General features: G+C 51.4%; 2 protein-coding genes across 2 annotated transcripts in view; one reads left to right on the forward strand and one right to left on the reverse strand.

Moving 5' to 3' along the window:
* LOC308057202 (olfactory receptor 14A16-like) overlaps positions 1-13390 on the reverse strand; it is a gene marked incomplete at its 5' end in the record, with an annotated part of 209659 nt that overhangs the window by 21763 nt on the left and 174506 nt on the right. The window lies entirely within an intron of this gene.
* On the forward strand, positions 10578-12208 carry LOC308057222 (olfactory receptor 14C36-like). The gene has a single exon (XM_080411342.1). It carries the CDS (start codon positions 10732-10734, stop codon positions 11755-11757), a length of 1026 nt encoding a protein of 341 aa, XP_080267468.1. The 5' UTR covers positions 10578-10731; the 3' UTR covers positions 11758-12208.

Consider the following 13390-nt stretch of genomic DNA (forward strand, 5'->3'; position numbering starts at 1 on the left):
TGTCTGATGTTAAAACCCAAAAGAAGCAAACAACCTTTACAGGCACTTACTGTCTTTACAGATGGATCAGGCAAATCACATAAATCTGTTCTGCTATGGTGGGATGATCAACGGAGACGATGGGACTCAGACATAGAGACAGTCTCCGGTTCACCTCAAATAGTAGAACTGAATGCAGTTGTTCGTGTTTTCCGAAAATGGAACGTACCGCTCAACCTTGTTACTGAGTCAGCTTATGATGCAGGTCTTGTTACACGAGCCGAAGCTTCTGTGCTGCGGAGTGTTTCACATTCACAACTTTTTACCCTGTTACAGGAACTTATTTTCCTTTTGGACTCTCGATCTGCGCCTTATTTTGTTATGCATATTAGGTCTCACACCTCACTACCTGGTTTTCTTGCAGAAGGCAATCGACGAGCTGATCTATTGACGTTACCAGTTCAAGTATTGCCAGACCGCATTGCACAAGCTAAACTGAGTCACTTTTTTTTCCATCAAAATGCTGGAGCTCTTAAACGACAGTTTGACCTTCCTTCTCAACAAGCGTCAAATATTCTTGCTGTCTGTCCTGATTGTCAAAAACATTCTTTCCCATCAATTGCTGCAGGAGTTAACCCTAGAGGATTACAAAGCCTACAATTATGGCAAACAGATGGCACACATGATTCTGAATTTGGTAACCTTAAATATATCCACTCTTCCATTGGTACATTTTCAGGTGCCTTGTTTGCCTCTTGTCACACAGGAGAAAAGGCACGAGATATTCATAGACATTTAATGCGTGCTTTTGCTACTTTGGGTATTCTCTCAAAGATACAGACAGATAATGGTCCAGCTTATGTTTCAACAACTATAAAAAACCTTTTTTGCCCTATGGGGTATAACTCACATTCCTGGCATTCCTCATTCCCCCACCGGTCAATCTCTCATTGAACGGTCTCATCAGCCTCTAAAACGTCTATTACCACAACAAAAAGGGGGAAAGGGAATGGGAACGGCTATTCCGGAGGAACGGTTACAGAAAGCATTGTATGTTTTCAGTTTTTTAAATTGTTCTTTAATAGATAACAACCCACCGATTGTTCGACATTTTACTGCAAATACCTCCTTCGAGGCACGGGTTAAAGCCCCGATATTGGTTCAAGATCCAGAAACAGGTAAAATTATGGGACCATATCCTCTTGTTACATGGGGAAAAGGTTATGCTTGTGTCTCCACAGAAAAAGGACCCAGATGGATCCCAGCAAAGAATGTACGACCTTTCCGTGAACCTTTACCACAGACAACTGATACCGACACCGACCCTACAGAATGAAATAAAAACTGCGTGATGATTTCTGTTTTGTATTAATGTCAGGTAACCAAATTCAGGATATAGCATCTAGATTTCGCTTTTTACAGTGCTTGGAACGCACAATATTGCCCTGGATCAAACCACTTAACAAAGGTAATACGTTTGGACCAGACCAGATCCCCAACGCACTGACGGCACCACTAGCAGATATTATCTTCCATTGCATCAACTTTCAACGACACTCTCATGAACCAGATTGGACAGTGCCTCGATTTCTACAGTTATGTTGCTATGAACATGGACCATCTTGTCGACCGTGGATCAAGATTCATTGTGAACTCTGTGATCACGATCGCTGGCGAGTTGTAAGACTAAGGGACAAATGGGGTCATTGGATGTGTTCTGAGTGTAATAATCAAATATTAAGGTTTAATCATATACAGTAGGCCGAACGTTTTATGGGAAAACCTCTTTTGGAATTAGAGGGAGTTATAGGGTTAGGTTCTGAGATTTTGCCAAACTTAGTTTTTGCTAGAAGTATGGGCTATCGCACGGTTGTTGTTACAATATATTGTATTAGCAAGCAGAATTTATATTATTAACAAGAACATTATTGTAGGATTAGAGTGTGGACAATCAATTGCAGTGCCTCGGTCGTGGACAGTACGACCAGAAGAATGGCTGGTTGCAAAACGACAATGGAAAAAGAAAAAGAGAAAGAAGCATTGTCAGTAATATGGATAATGATGTTCATACCTGGACCTTGGCCTATTGAAGGTAGCTCTTATCCCCCTTTTCTAGCAAAGGTAAACGTTTGGGTCACGTTGGCGAACTTGACTGGACAGGATACTCTGTGTCTTGCTATGGCCACTCCGGATCAGCTTTTTCCACATGTCTTGTGGGCTTACCATTAGATGAATGGCCTATACCTAAAAACCTTCAAAGTCTTTTTCCACCCAAAAACGTATCAAAAAATGTGACAGACAATTGGGATGTATGGATACCCCATCTCCCACTGGCTACTCTGGAACCGCAGGGAATTGAACTCCTTGGTTCAGTAAAAATGGATTTTTGCATAAAATTTAACTACACGGGAAAGAATCAATCTAGGGCATGGGACGTTTCCCCTATTCATCCTGGTTTTAGAAATGCAAGTATCTGGTGTAATTACACTGCTAACAACTTGTCTAAATCCAGCAATGCTCCGCTCTCACTACCTGCTGGAGTGTTTTTTATTTGTGGTGATCAAGCATGGCCTGTCATTCCTTCTCATATAAAAGAAGGCCCGTGTAGCTTAGGGTGACTTTCCGTCCCGACTCCTAACACATCTATGATTTTACAACATCGCTACTCTCGAAGGACAAAGCGTGGCGTTCATGCATTTGCCTCCGATTGTGATGATAACATGCAATTTTGGTCCTTTGGCCAACGCTTTATTGCATCTCTTCCGTTGCCTGGAGCTGCTGCAGGAAAGGCTCTAGCAACATTAGATAAGCTTGGCTGTTGGCTTGCCAAACAAACTAATGCCACAAGCAGTGCATTGTCTGGTCTTTTATTAGCTGTTGATAGTGTTCGCCATGCGACATTACAAAATAGAGCTGCAATAGATTTTTTGCTTCTGGCACAAGGTCATGGTTGTGAAGAATTTGAAGGGATGTGTTGCATGAACCTTTCAGATCATTCGGAATCAATTCATGCTAGCATCCAAAGACTGAAGGATGGAGTTTCTCATCTTCAACGAAGTGATACTTGGGACTGGTTAGATAAACTGTTCAGTGGTTGGGGCATTTCAGGATGGTTAAGAAGTTTAGTGAAGATGATTATATATGCTTTAGATGCTTTTTTGTTTGTTTTATTACTTATACCTTGTCTTTTACAATGCTTACAAAAATTAATAACTCGTTCCATTTCAGGGGTTCTTTTTGTGCAACAGGAAGGGGGAGATGTAGGACAAGGCCTCAAGGACAAGAGTGCAAGTACTGATAGCCTGATGAATAGAGACTTGCTAGAACTTGTAGGGCACAAGCCCTGGGAACCAAGGAACAAGCTAACTGCAGACCCCTGAGCCGTTACAGCTGAGGAGGCAACCAGATGGACAGAGAAACAAGTAGACAGATAAGGGAATGGACAGCGCCGATATGTAACATGTTAATCAAGAAAGCCACGTAGAAAGAAACCCCCTAATTTTGGAATAGAAATTGTTGAAATGTCAAGGTAAACTAATCAGTTCCTATTGTTCTACCGGTGTGCCTTAAATATCAGCCAATCAGTGTTTTTTACGCTTAAGATTTAACCAATCAGTGTGTAATATGTAGAAGGTAGAAACGTATATAATTGTAAGAAAATCGCTAATAAATGGACAACTTGTTTGCATCATAGCTGCGTCCCATCTCTTCATTCGCCGCAAACAGTGGGGCTGGGGAGGTGAGAAGTGAGGCTGTCCACGCAGTGTTTAGCTCCAAGGACTGCTTCTCCCACCTCTGCGCAACTCCTCAGGAGGCATGCTGCATCAGTTGCAATTGGAAAAGTCTTCTATCACTTCTCCATAGTGGTCATTACCTGCCTTCCTCTTTAACTATACTTCTGAAACTTATTATGTGTTCAAGCCTTGAAGACCAGATGTCCCTGATGGAAGAGACAGGGCTCAAAAGGGCTTTCTGTCTCGTCATGAGCCCAGGGTGTCTGTGGTGCTGTGGACTTCAGGTGTTCAGAGGAGACTGAAGAAACCTCTCAAGAACACCAAGTCAGGAGCAAAGCCCACAGCCCCTGGAAGTGTTAATGGGCCCCACTGAGGGCCATGGCTGAGAAGGCCTCCCCATGGCCTTGTTAGAGCCCATCCTTGGAGGCTGTGAGTTCAGGAAGGCAAAGGCGCTGTGCAGGCAGCTCTGCTGCTGAGCAAAGCCTTGGCTTGCTTGATGAAGCAGAAAGGCCAAGCCGTGACCTGCAGCCTGTGGGGAGGTCGGTGCTGTCCCTCACACAGGGCTCAGGGCTCTTCCTGGGGACCATGGAAGGTGGGCATCCAATGCCCAGTGAAGGACAGCAATGGCACAGCAACTTCCAGCTTCCCCACGGGGCTGCAAGGAGGCAACGATGCCCCCGTGCTGTGAGGACATCATGTCTTGTCATGGCCCTCAGAGGCAGAGACAGCTGCCACAGCCAAGGGGACACAGACCTGGGTCGTCTTGGTGCCTTCCAGCCTTGCCAGTGCCCTCTGCCATCCCCACCATAGGCTGTCCTGCATGGTTGGAGCCCTGCCCCTGTTTCCCTGCAGGCTGTAGGCCCCATCTCGCTGCCCTGCCTTGCTCTCTCCCCAACATTGCCATACCTTTGCTGAGGTACCTCCACTCTCACCGGCTGTTCCTTGAAACACAAACCATGGGCTGATCCAGGCTCCCTCTGGCTGAGCCCTCGCACCGCAGCAGGACCCTTGCAGTGACAGTTCTTTCTCCCGATAGCCACTCTCCCTTTGCAACATTACACTCTGTGAAATCTTTTCCTCTATCCTCTTTTTTCCCACTACGCAGGAAAACTTTACCACCTCAGGAACTACCCTCCAAACCTAACTCAATAGCTATTTTTGGTGGTCTTTCCCCTCAAAAAAGTGAAGTCACCTCCACATGGTCTTCTAAACCACATGGCTGCTGCTGGCCTTTCAGCTTCTCCCAGAGACGTGACCAAGCCACATGCCTGCTGCTGTCCTGTCATGTCCACAGGCAAAATGGACATGACAGCCTGTACCCCAGCCCTTTTCCTGGAGAGGTCCTGTGCTGTAGCTTGGCAGAAGGACTTTCCCAGCCATGTTCCTGTTGCTGGCCTATCACCTCCAGAGACAGGACTGACCTCACAGGCCCCTTCACAGTCAGGCACGTCCTCCTGCATGAGGAGTTCCTGAGAATCAGCTGTCCTCCTCATAACACACCCCTCCGTCACCCTCATTCTAACCCATGACCTGGCCACAGAAAAGCAGCCTTGTTTCGTTCAGATTTCTCAAATGCATTTCCCACAAGCCATTTGTGTGGAGAAATATTCTTCACATGAACTTCCGTAGTTGTCTTGACATTTTTTATATATGCTCTTATAGCTGTATGGCTTTGTTTCCCAGGTTGGACTGACCTCTGGAGATCATTGTATCCAGCCCACCAACTGAAGCAGGGTGAGCTGGACCAGCTTTCTCAGCAACGTGTCTCGGTAGGCTTGCAATAAATCACAGAAGCATAAGAACAGAGAATTATTTAGGTTGGAAAAGACCTTAAAGGCCATCAAATTCAACCATTACCTCAGGGCAGCCAATTCCATCACTGAATCATGTCCCGAAGCACTGTGTCCATGTATTTCTGAAACATCTCCAGGGCTGGTGATTCCACCAGCTCCCTGGGCAGCCTGTTCCAATGCTTGACCATCCTTGCAGTGAGTGAAGATGTTTTTCCTCATATGCAATCTAAACCTCTCCTGGTATAACTAGAGGCTATTTCCTCTTGTTCTGTCACTTGTTATGTGGCAGAAGAGACCTACCCCCACTCATCTACAACCTCCTTTCAGGTAACTCTAGAGAGCAGTAAGGTCCCTCCTGAGTCTCCTCTTCTCCAGAGTAAAACCTCTTTTCCAAAGAAAACCGTCTTTTCAGACACTCTTCAACAGACCAGGCCTCCAAACCCTTCACCACCTTTGTTGCCCTTCTTGGACATGATCCTCGGCGTTTCTATTAAAGTGAGGGGCCCAAAATGGAAACACAGTGTTCAAGGTGTGGCTTCAGCAGTGCCGAGTGCAGGGGGTCCGTCACTGCCCTGGTCCTGCTGGCCACGCTCTTTCTGATACCAGACAGGATGATATTGGCCTTCTTGGCCACCCGGGCACACTGATGGCTCATGCTCAACCATCTGTCAACCCTCACCCTCAGGGTACTTCCACAGCAGCACTGGGTAGACAGCATCCACAGCCTTTCCTTCATCCACTGGGCAGGTCACCGTGTCCCAGCAGGAGATCAGGTTCATCAGGCAGGACCTGCCTTTCATAAACCCATGCAGGCTGGTCCTGACCTCCTGGTTTTCCTGCGGCTCCTGTGCGATGGCGCTCAGGATGATCAGCTCCACAACCTTCCCTGGCACTAAGATCAGGTTGACAGGCCTGTAGTTATCCCGATCCTCCCTCCTACCCTTCTTGTAGGTGGGCACCACTTGACTAACATTCAGCCTTCTTGGGCCTCCCCAGTTAGCCAGCACTGTTGAAAGTCATCGCTGTGCTGAGGCAATAGAGAAACAGACCAATGATTTTCAAAGTGTCCCTGCATCACGGGATGTCCATGGCCAAGGACACAATCAAAAGCACCTTGTCCTTTCTGGGTATGAGGTTCACCAGAACCACATGTCCTCTGGGGCTGCAGAGGCATCACTGGCAGCAATGCCTTCTCCTGCAGCACTGCACAGTCCAGCCCTGCATGTCTCTGGTCCCAGGGACAGCATGGATTGCTCTCCTTAGGGACATCTCATTTCACCTTCACAGTGACCTCTGCCCACCACCCCAGCATGCGCTGCAACCAAACATTTTGCTGGCGTGTGACCTTGGACACTTGGTACCCATTGTTATTTTTGTTGTTACATGTCTGAGCTTGGCCCAGGTGACACAGGTGTGGTTCAGGGTAACTCTGCTCTGAAATAACCTAAATCAGGGTGAGGAAGGGGAAAAGTCTTATTTAAGCAGCGTGAGGAAGCCTTAGGATCAATAACCTCACATCTTCTTGGGGAATTTAGAGATCCTGTGGGTTGACATGGCAGGGGTTTGGGAGTGGTTTGGAGGTGTTTGTAGGGCTGGCAGAGGTGAGGAGAGACCAAGAGCTGACTCCGTGGCCATAACAGCCACTTTCATTTGACTCCAAAATGGACCAGCCCCTGCCCAAACCTGAGCCAATAAGCAATTCTAGTGGCACCTCTGTGATCCCCTATGGCAGAAAGGACCAAACACAACGAGAGAGGAGTGAGAACTATGTGAGAGAACAACCCTATAGACATCAAGGGGAGTGAAGAAGGAGGGGAGCAGCGAGATAGAGGCTTGGTGGGATCCTGCAAGCCAGTGGTCAAGTAACCACCCGCCGACAGTCACAGGGCAGCACAGTGACAATGCTCCTTTAGGTGTCTGCAGGTTCTTTGCATCGGCATTCTAGCACAGCTGCCAGATGGGCCAGCAGCTGTGATGCTCCCCTGGATCTGAAACCCTGCATCATTCGTGTCCACCTTGGTTCTAGGAGCAAAGAAACGGTGGAGTCTCATCTCCCAGGGGGAGTGAGGCAGGAGAGCAGCAGAGTGCAGGCCCCAGGTCACACACTGGCAGGCTGTGGCCTGTGCAGAAGGAGGGAACGCTCCTTTGGGTGCCCTGGAAGTGCCCCACAAGCATAAACTCCATTTTCTATGTTGGACCTGTTGGAGGCTGCTGTCCTTGCCGAGCAACTGTGCTGAGCTCTGCCACCTGCCCTGGCACTTGGTTCCCTCAGTGTCACAGCTCTGTCTGCAACAGGACGGGCTCCAGCTGCCTCTGCGTGGGCCCCTGGCTGAGGGCACTGCTGCACATCTGGGCTGAAGCCCCCCAGCTGTGGCACCAGCCCAGCTCTGCCTGGCCATAAGGCAACCCGGTACCAAGTGTCCCCGAGCCCGTGGGTGCAAAGGCTTTGCTTCAGAGCAGAGACGTGGCCTGGGCAAAGGAGAGCTGAGTCTTGAGCCCTCGGACTGTGCAATGAAGTGCTGAAATGGGCTCTGCAGGGCTTACTGAAGCACTGAGGACATCCTCCCCGCCCTGCCTGAAGAACCACCAGACACACACGTACACACACGCTCCTTTAGGAGTACTTGGATCCTTTGCTGCAGTCTTCCTGCTGTCCTGTCTAGTAATGGGTTGATGCTCATGCAGAAAACTTTTTCTAGTAAGGGAATTGCCAGTGCTGGAAATAAGTGTGTCCCCCCAGGTGAGGCAAGGCCCATGAGGGATTGCCTCATGCTGCTGCCCATCAGGTTCCCCTGCAGCCCCAGGGACAGCTGGAGGGAGCCCAGAGGGGCAGAGGAGGGAGGCAGGGAGAGCTCAAAAGCAGACCTTGGTGGGAGGCTGCTGAGAGCTCCCTGCTGGAGAAATCTGCAGAGCCCTTGAGCCGGAAAGTGTGTGGCTGCAGGGCAATGCCTCTGCAGTTGCTAGCCGGGTCTGCAGCAGCTGGGGCCCCCCCAGCCTGTGGGACCGTGTGGGAGCCTTTTGCTGTGGAGGAGGCCAGTGTGCTGCAGAGCAGGGCTTCCCTGCTGCAGCGTGGGAGGGCCAGGGCATGTGGGCTGCCTTGTGCCAGGGCCGGCTGCAGGGCTGTGAAGGTGGCTGTGCAGGCAGGGGTGCCCAGGGCTGTCCTTGCCAGCAGGGTCCCTGCAGCCGCGGGGGCTGTGTGCTGGGGCAGGGGCTCTGCCACCTGCCAGGGGCAGCTCTCAGCCTGCCGGGGGGCTCCCCACAGCTCTGGGGGCATATGGACTGAGCCCCGAGAGGGAAGGATCTCTCTGCTGTTGAGAGTGTGCTGCATGGCTGAGCGCTGCTTACAAGGATAGGTTACCCTCAGAATGTGTCTGGATGAGACTTCTCGTATCGAAGGTCAGCGCAGGGATTGCTATGATAAATCCAGGGCTCTCCTCAATCTGTGTTTTCAGCTTTCTGTTGTTGGGGGCAGGAGAGGGAAGGCAGAAATGTTAATGGAGATGTCGAGTTTGAAGATGTCCCTGAGACTGCCAGCTGTAACTCTGAGTGATGAGGAGGTCTGCCAGGAGCCTCCTGAAGTGCCCTCAGCCACTCCTCCGCCTATGAACAGCAGCAGCAGCACCTTTGCTGGAGCCATCAGGGTCGTTCTGAGCTGCCCTTTTCCCCCTGCGGACAGGACCCTGCGCCCAGCCAGTGCCCTGCAGAGAGGCACGTTTGTGCGGGGCCAGTGCACAGAGGCAGAGATGTGGTCTGTGAGTGCTGACAGGGAAAGACCTGGCACAGGGAGATACCTCCCACAAGGAAAATCTCCTGACATCCAGGATATTGCAAGGACTGGTAGGAAACTTCAGACAGAATTGTTGTTGAAAGCAGAATCAGAAAGCTCTCTCTGACCATGTGCAGTGCAGACCCCTTTCTCTGAGGCATCCCCCTGGCTGCTCTCCCCCCAGCAAAGCCTCTGCCCTCAGGGCTGGGGGTCCCGAGGTGTGAGCCCCCCCCTCTGCAGCCAGAGCTCCAGCAGAGCCGCGGTGCAGCTCTGCAGCCACGTGCCCCGGTCCCTCTGCAGAGCACAGGGGCTGAGAGCAGCTGCCCGGCAATGTTGGTGTGTGGGAGGTGGCGAGCAGAGCTGGGCAAGGGCAACGCTGCCCTCAGTGCCCGACACGCTCGCCCTGGACACTCTTACCTAGACCATCACTGCAATTTTACTTCTTTCTCTGCCTTTTGGGGTTAGTTTTATTCTCTAGCTCTTGCTGTCAGGCTCTCTGGGGATGGGTGTTTCAGCTGCAGAGTCACACTCTGACCTTGGGGGTCCTCTCCTGCAGGGGTGTCCATGGGAACAAGTGTCCCAGCTTTCCTCTCACCTGTGGGGCTGTGGGCAATGCCTTGTGTGGGGCTGGGCAATGGGCTGGTTCTCCCTCAATCTGATGCTCTTGTTAGGGCACTTGGCTACCTCCTTGAAGTTCCCTTCCAAGCAGTGCGTTGCCCTCCAGAATGGAAACCTGTCCCCTCGCACCCATTAGTGATCTGAAAGCCCCATGTAGAGGCGTAGAGTTTCTGTGATGGAGAAAACGCTGTTGGGGAGGGTGAATTGAGCTGTGTATCCTTTGCTGTGGGTGGGATGCTGACTTCTGATGAAAGCCTACAACCTTTACTGGTCTGTGGTGGGTCAGTCTGTTCTCAGCAGTGCCTTGTGGTATTTCAGGGTAACATGGGAGTGTGGCCACCATTCATCTCAGGAAGGCGCAAGCCCATAGAAACTGGGAATCAGCAGGACAGACCACCTCCCCTCACTGGGCACTCACCCACAGGCAATCCTCTTGCCTCACAGACCTCACTCTGTTCCACCTGAGGGCAGCAAAAATGCTCTGCTTTTCTGACATCCGAGAATACGCAACAGGAGAGATGGCGGGGAGCTGTGGAAAAAAACTAAAACTCCCTTAAAATGCCTTCACCCTTCCCGTTCCTTAGCACTGGCGCTGCAGATGCTGAGCAGCCCTTCTGCGTTGGCACTGGTTGCACAGGGCAAAGTTAAACACCAGGACTGGTCCCTGCCCCCACCCACTGCTGCAGAGTGGGGCTGGCTGGTCAAGAGCCCGTGGGCAGATGCCCTGCTCTTCATCGCCCACACGGCCAGCACCAAGCAGGGCTGCAGCCACACAGCTGCAGGAAGGTCTCCGAGAAAAGAGAGGGATGTCTGTGTGTGACGGGGGGGTGGTCTGTGGGAAATGGCTTTGATTTTGCTTGCAGAAGTCTCCCCTAAATTATCACTGTCTTTTTCTCCTGTGACAGGACCATATGCCCAGAGGCAGCAGATGTCCAACAGCAGCTCCATCACCCACTTCCTCCTCCTGGCATTGGCAGACACGCGGGAGCTGCAGCTCTTGCACTTCTGGCTCTCCCTGGGCATCTACCTGGCTGCCCTCATGGCCAACGGACTCATCATCACCACCGTAGTGTGCGATCAGCACCTGTACACCCCCATGTACTTCTTCCTCCTCAACCTCTCCCTCCTCGACCTGGGCTCCATCTCCACTATTGTCCCCAAAGCCATGGCCAACTCCCTCTGGGACACCAGGGACATCTCCTACTCAGGATGTGCTGCACAGCTCTTCCTGATTGTCTTTTTCCTTTCAGCAGAGTGTTCTCTCCTCACCGTCATGGCCTATAACCGCTTTGTGGCCATCTGCCAGCCCCTGCACTACGGGACCCTGCTGGGCAGCAGAGCTTGTGTCCACATGGCAGCAGCTGCCTGGGCCAGTGGGTTTCTCTGTGCTGCGCTGCACACGGCCAATACACTGTCACTGCCGCTCTGCCAAGGCAATGCCCTGGGACAGGTCTTCTGTGAAATCCCACAGATCCTCAAGCTCTCCTGCTCACACACCTACCTCAGGGAAGTGGGGCTTCTTGTGGGTAGTGTCTTAGTAGCTTATGGGTGTTTTGTTTTCATTGTTCTGTCTTACATGCAGATCTTCAGGGCTGTGCTGAGGGTCCCCTCTGAGCAGGGACGGTACAAAGCCTTTTCCACGTGCCTCCCTCACCTGGCCGTGGTCTCCCTCTTTCTCAGCACTGCCATGTTTGCCCACCTGAAGCCCCCCTCCATCTCCTCCCCATCGCTGGACCTGGTGGTGGCAGTTCTGTACTCGGTGGTGCCTCCAGCAGTGAACCCCCTCATCTACAGCATGAGGAACCAGGAGCTCAAGGGTGCAATGTGCAAACTGATAGCTGGATGTTCTTCTGAAGGAATAAAATGATGAATAGCGTTTATAATGTAATTCATCACAGACCCAGACTGTCTTCTGAATTTGTTGTAGTTGCTCATGGTATTTCATTTCTGATAAAGGTGTCGTCCCAATTCTAATTCCTTCTGTGATTTTCTTTTCTGAAGGTGCCCTGCTCTCTCTTCATCTAACAAAGCCATAAGGCCATTAAACCACTATGTTTTTCCTGGTAGTCTTCCTTCCAAGACCTTTCTGGAGCTGCAGGGACAGTTCCTGTGTCCACAGACAGAGGGGAAAAGGTTCCTGGCATGGCAGCAGTACCAGGGAACACCACCCCTTGGCTCTCCAGTGCTGTCCTCCTTCCACTTCCACACTCCCCTTCTGACCCCCTGCCTTGGTGTAAGGCCTGAGTGCTCTGGCAGCTTGGTGACCGCCGTGCTGCGTGGCAGTCCTGTGAGCGCAGGCAGGGGCAGGCAACGGGCACTCTGTGACGGTTCTGGCCCCCATCAAATGTTATGCGTTTGTGGAGACCACCTGAATGCAGCACTGCAACGTGCTTCCTTGAACCGAGGTCCCCGTGCCCATTGCTCATGACGAGGGCCATCTCCGCGAGGTGCCGAGCAGGGCGCGACACCCCCGGGCTGAGGTGCTGCCAGCCTCTGGCAGGGGCAGCAGGAGGCCAGGCAGTCACTGTGCCCGCTGCAGTGCTCTGCCTCCGCACGTGCCAGGGACGGGCTCGTGCCTCTGAGCACCCCTGTGTGCGTGAGGCTGGGGTTCAACCACGCCAGCAGTGCGTGAGGCCAGCTGAGGTGGGGACACCTCCCAGGGCACGGCCGTTCCTGTGTGTGACTGCAGGAACAAAGGCCACTGTCCCAGGGAGATTCATCTCACCCGCCTTGGGCAGGCTCATTGCAAGTGCCTCTGTCTGATCACGGCACCCTTTCTGGATGGTGCCCTCAAATGTGTCCGATCAATCAGGGAGGTTCTGGGGTCCTGGCAAAAGGCAGACATCCAGCCTTTGTTCAGGAAAAGCAAGAAGGACAATTGGGAGAAATACAGGCTGGTCATCCTCACCGTAGTGTCTGGGGAAATGACGGTGGAAATACTCCTGCAGCCAGTTCCAGGTAGTTGTGGGACATCAAAGGGATTGCTGCACCCATACGTATTGAGGCAAGAAGGGGATGGTTTGTGCCTGCACCTTTGCAAGGGGTTTGACTTTTTCTCCTGCACTTTCTGTATAGGCAGATGGGTGACTTCTGGAGTGAAGAAATGGAGGACACTGTGGGTGGGAAGTTGGCTGGCGGCTTGTGGCTATGTCTCGAGCTCGCTCAACGGCGTCAGGGAGCGAAACCCGACCTTGGGAGAGAGACACAGTTATGCTTGTTGGAAGGAAGCCATGGGAGCAAGAGGAGAACCTTGAAGATAGGGAGTGGTCTGCAGAGCTTGTGGCCTTGTAGATAAAGGGAGTTGCTGAGCTGCTGTGTCTGTAATAAAAAAAGAGCCCAGAGTTGAAAGTTGCTGAGCACAGTTACAGGCTGACACGTCAGCCCCCTGCAAAGGTATAAAAGGCTTGCTTGATTTTAATAAAGTGTTTTTGAGGTGTCTTAAAGTGTCTTCGTGCCTTCAATCCGCTCCCAGTCAGTGCATCATGCGCCACAGGGGCTCA

Source organism: Falco punctatus (genome assembly GCF_963210335.1).
Source record: "Falco punctatus genome assembly, contig: scaffold_40, whole genome shotgun sequence".
NCBI lineage: Eukaryota > Metazoa > Chordata > Aves > Falconiformes > Falconidae > Falco > Falco punctatus.

Coding starts and splice junctions, on each gene's coding strand:
- LOC308057222 (XM_080411342.1), top strand. CDS start 10,732: ATGGCTTTGATTTTGCTTGCAGAAGTCTCCCCTAAATTATCACTGTCT.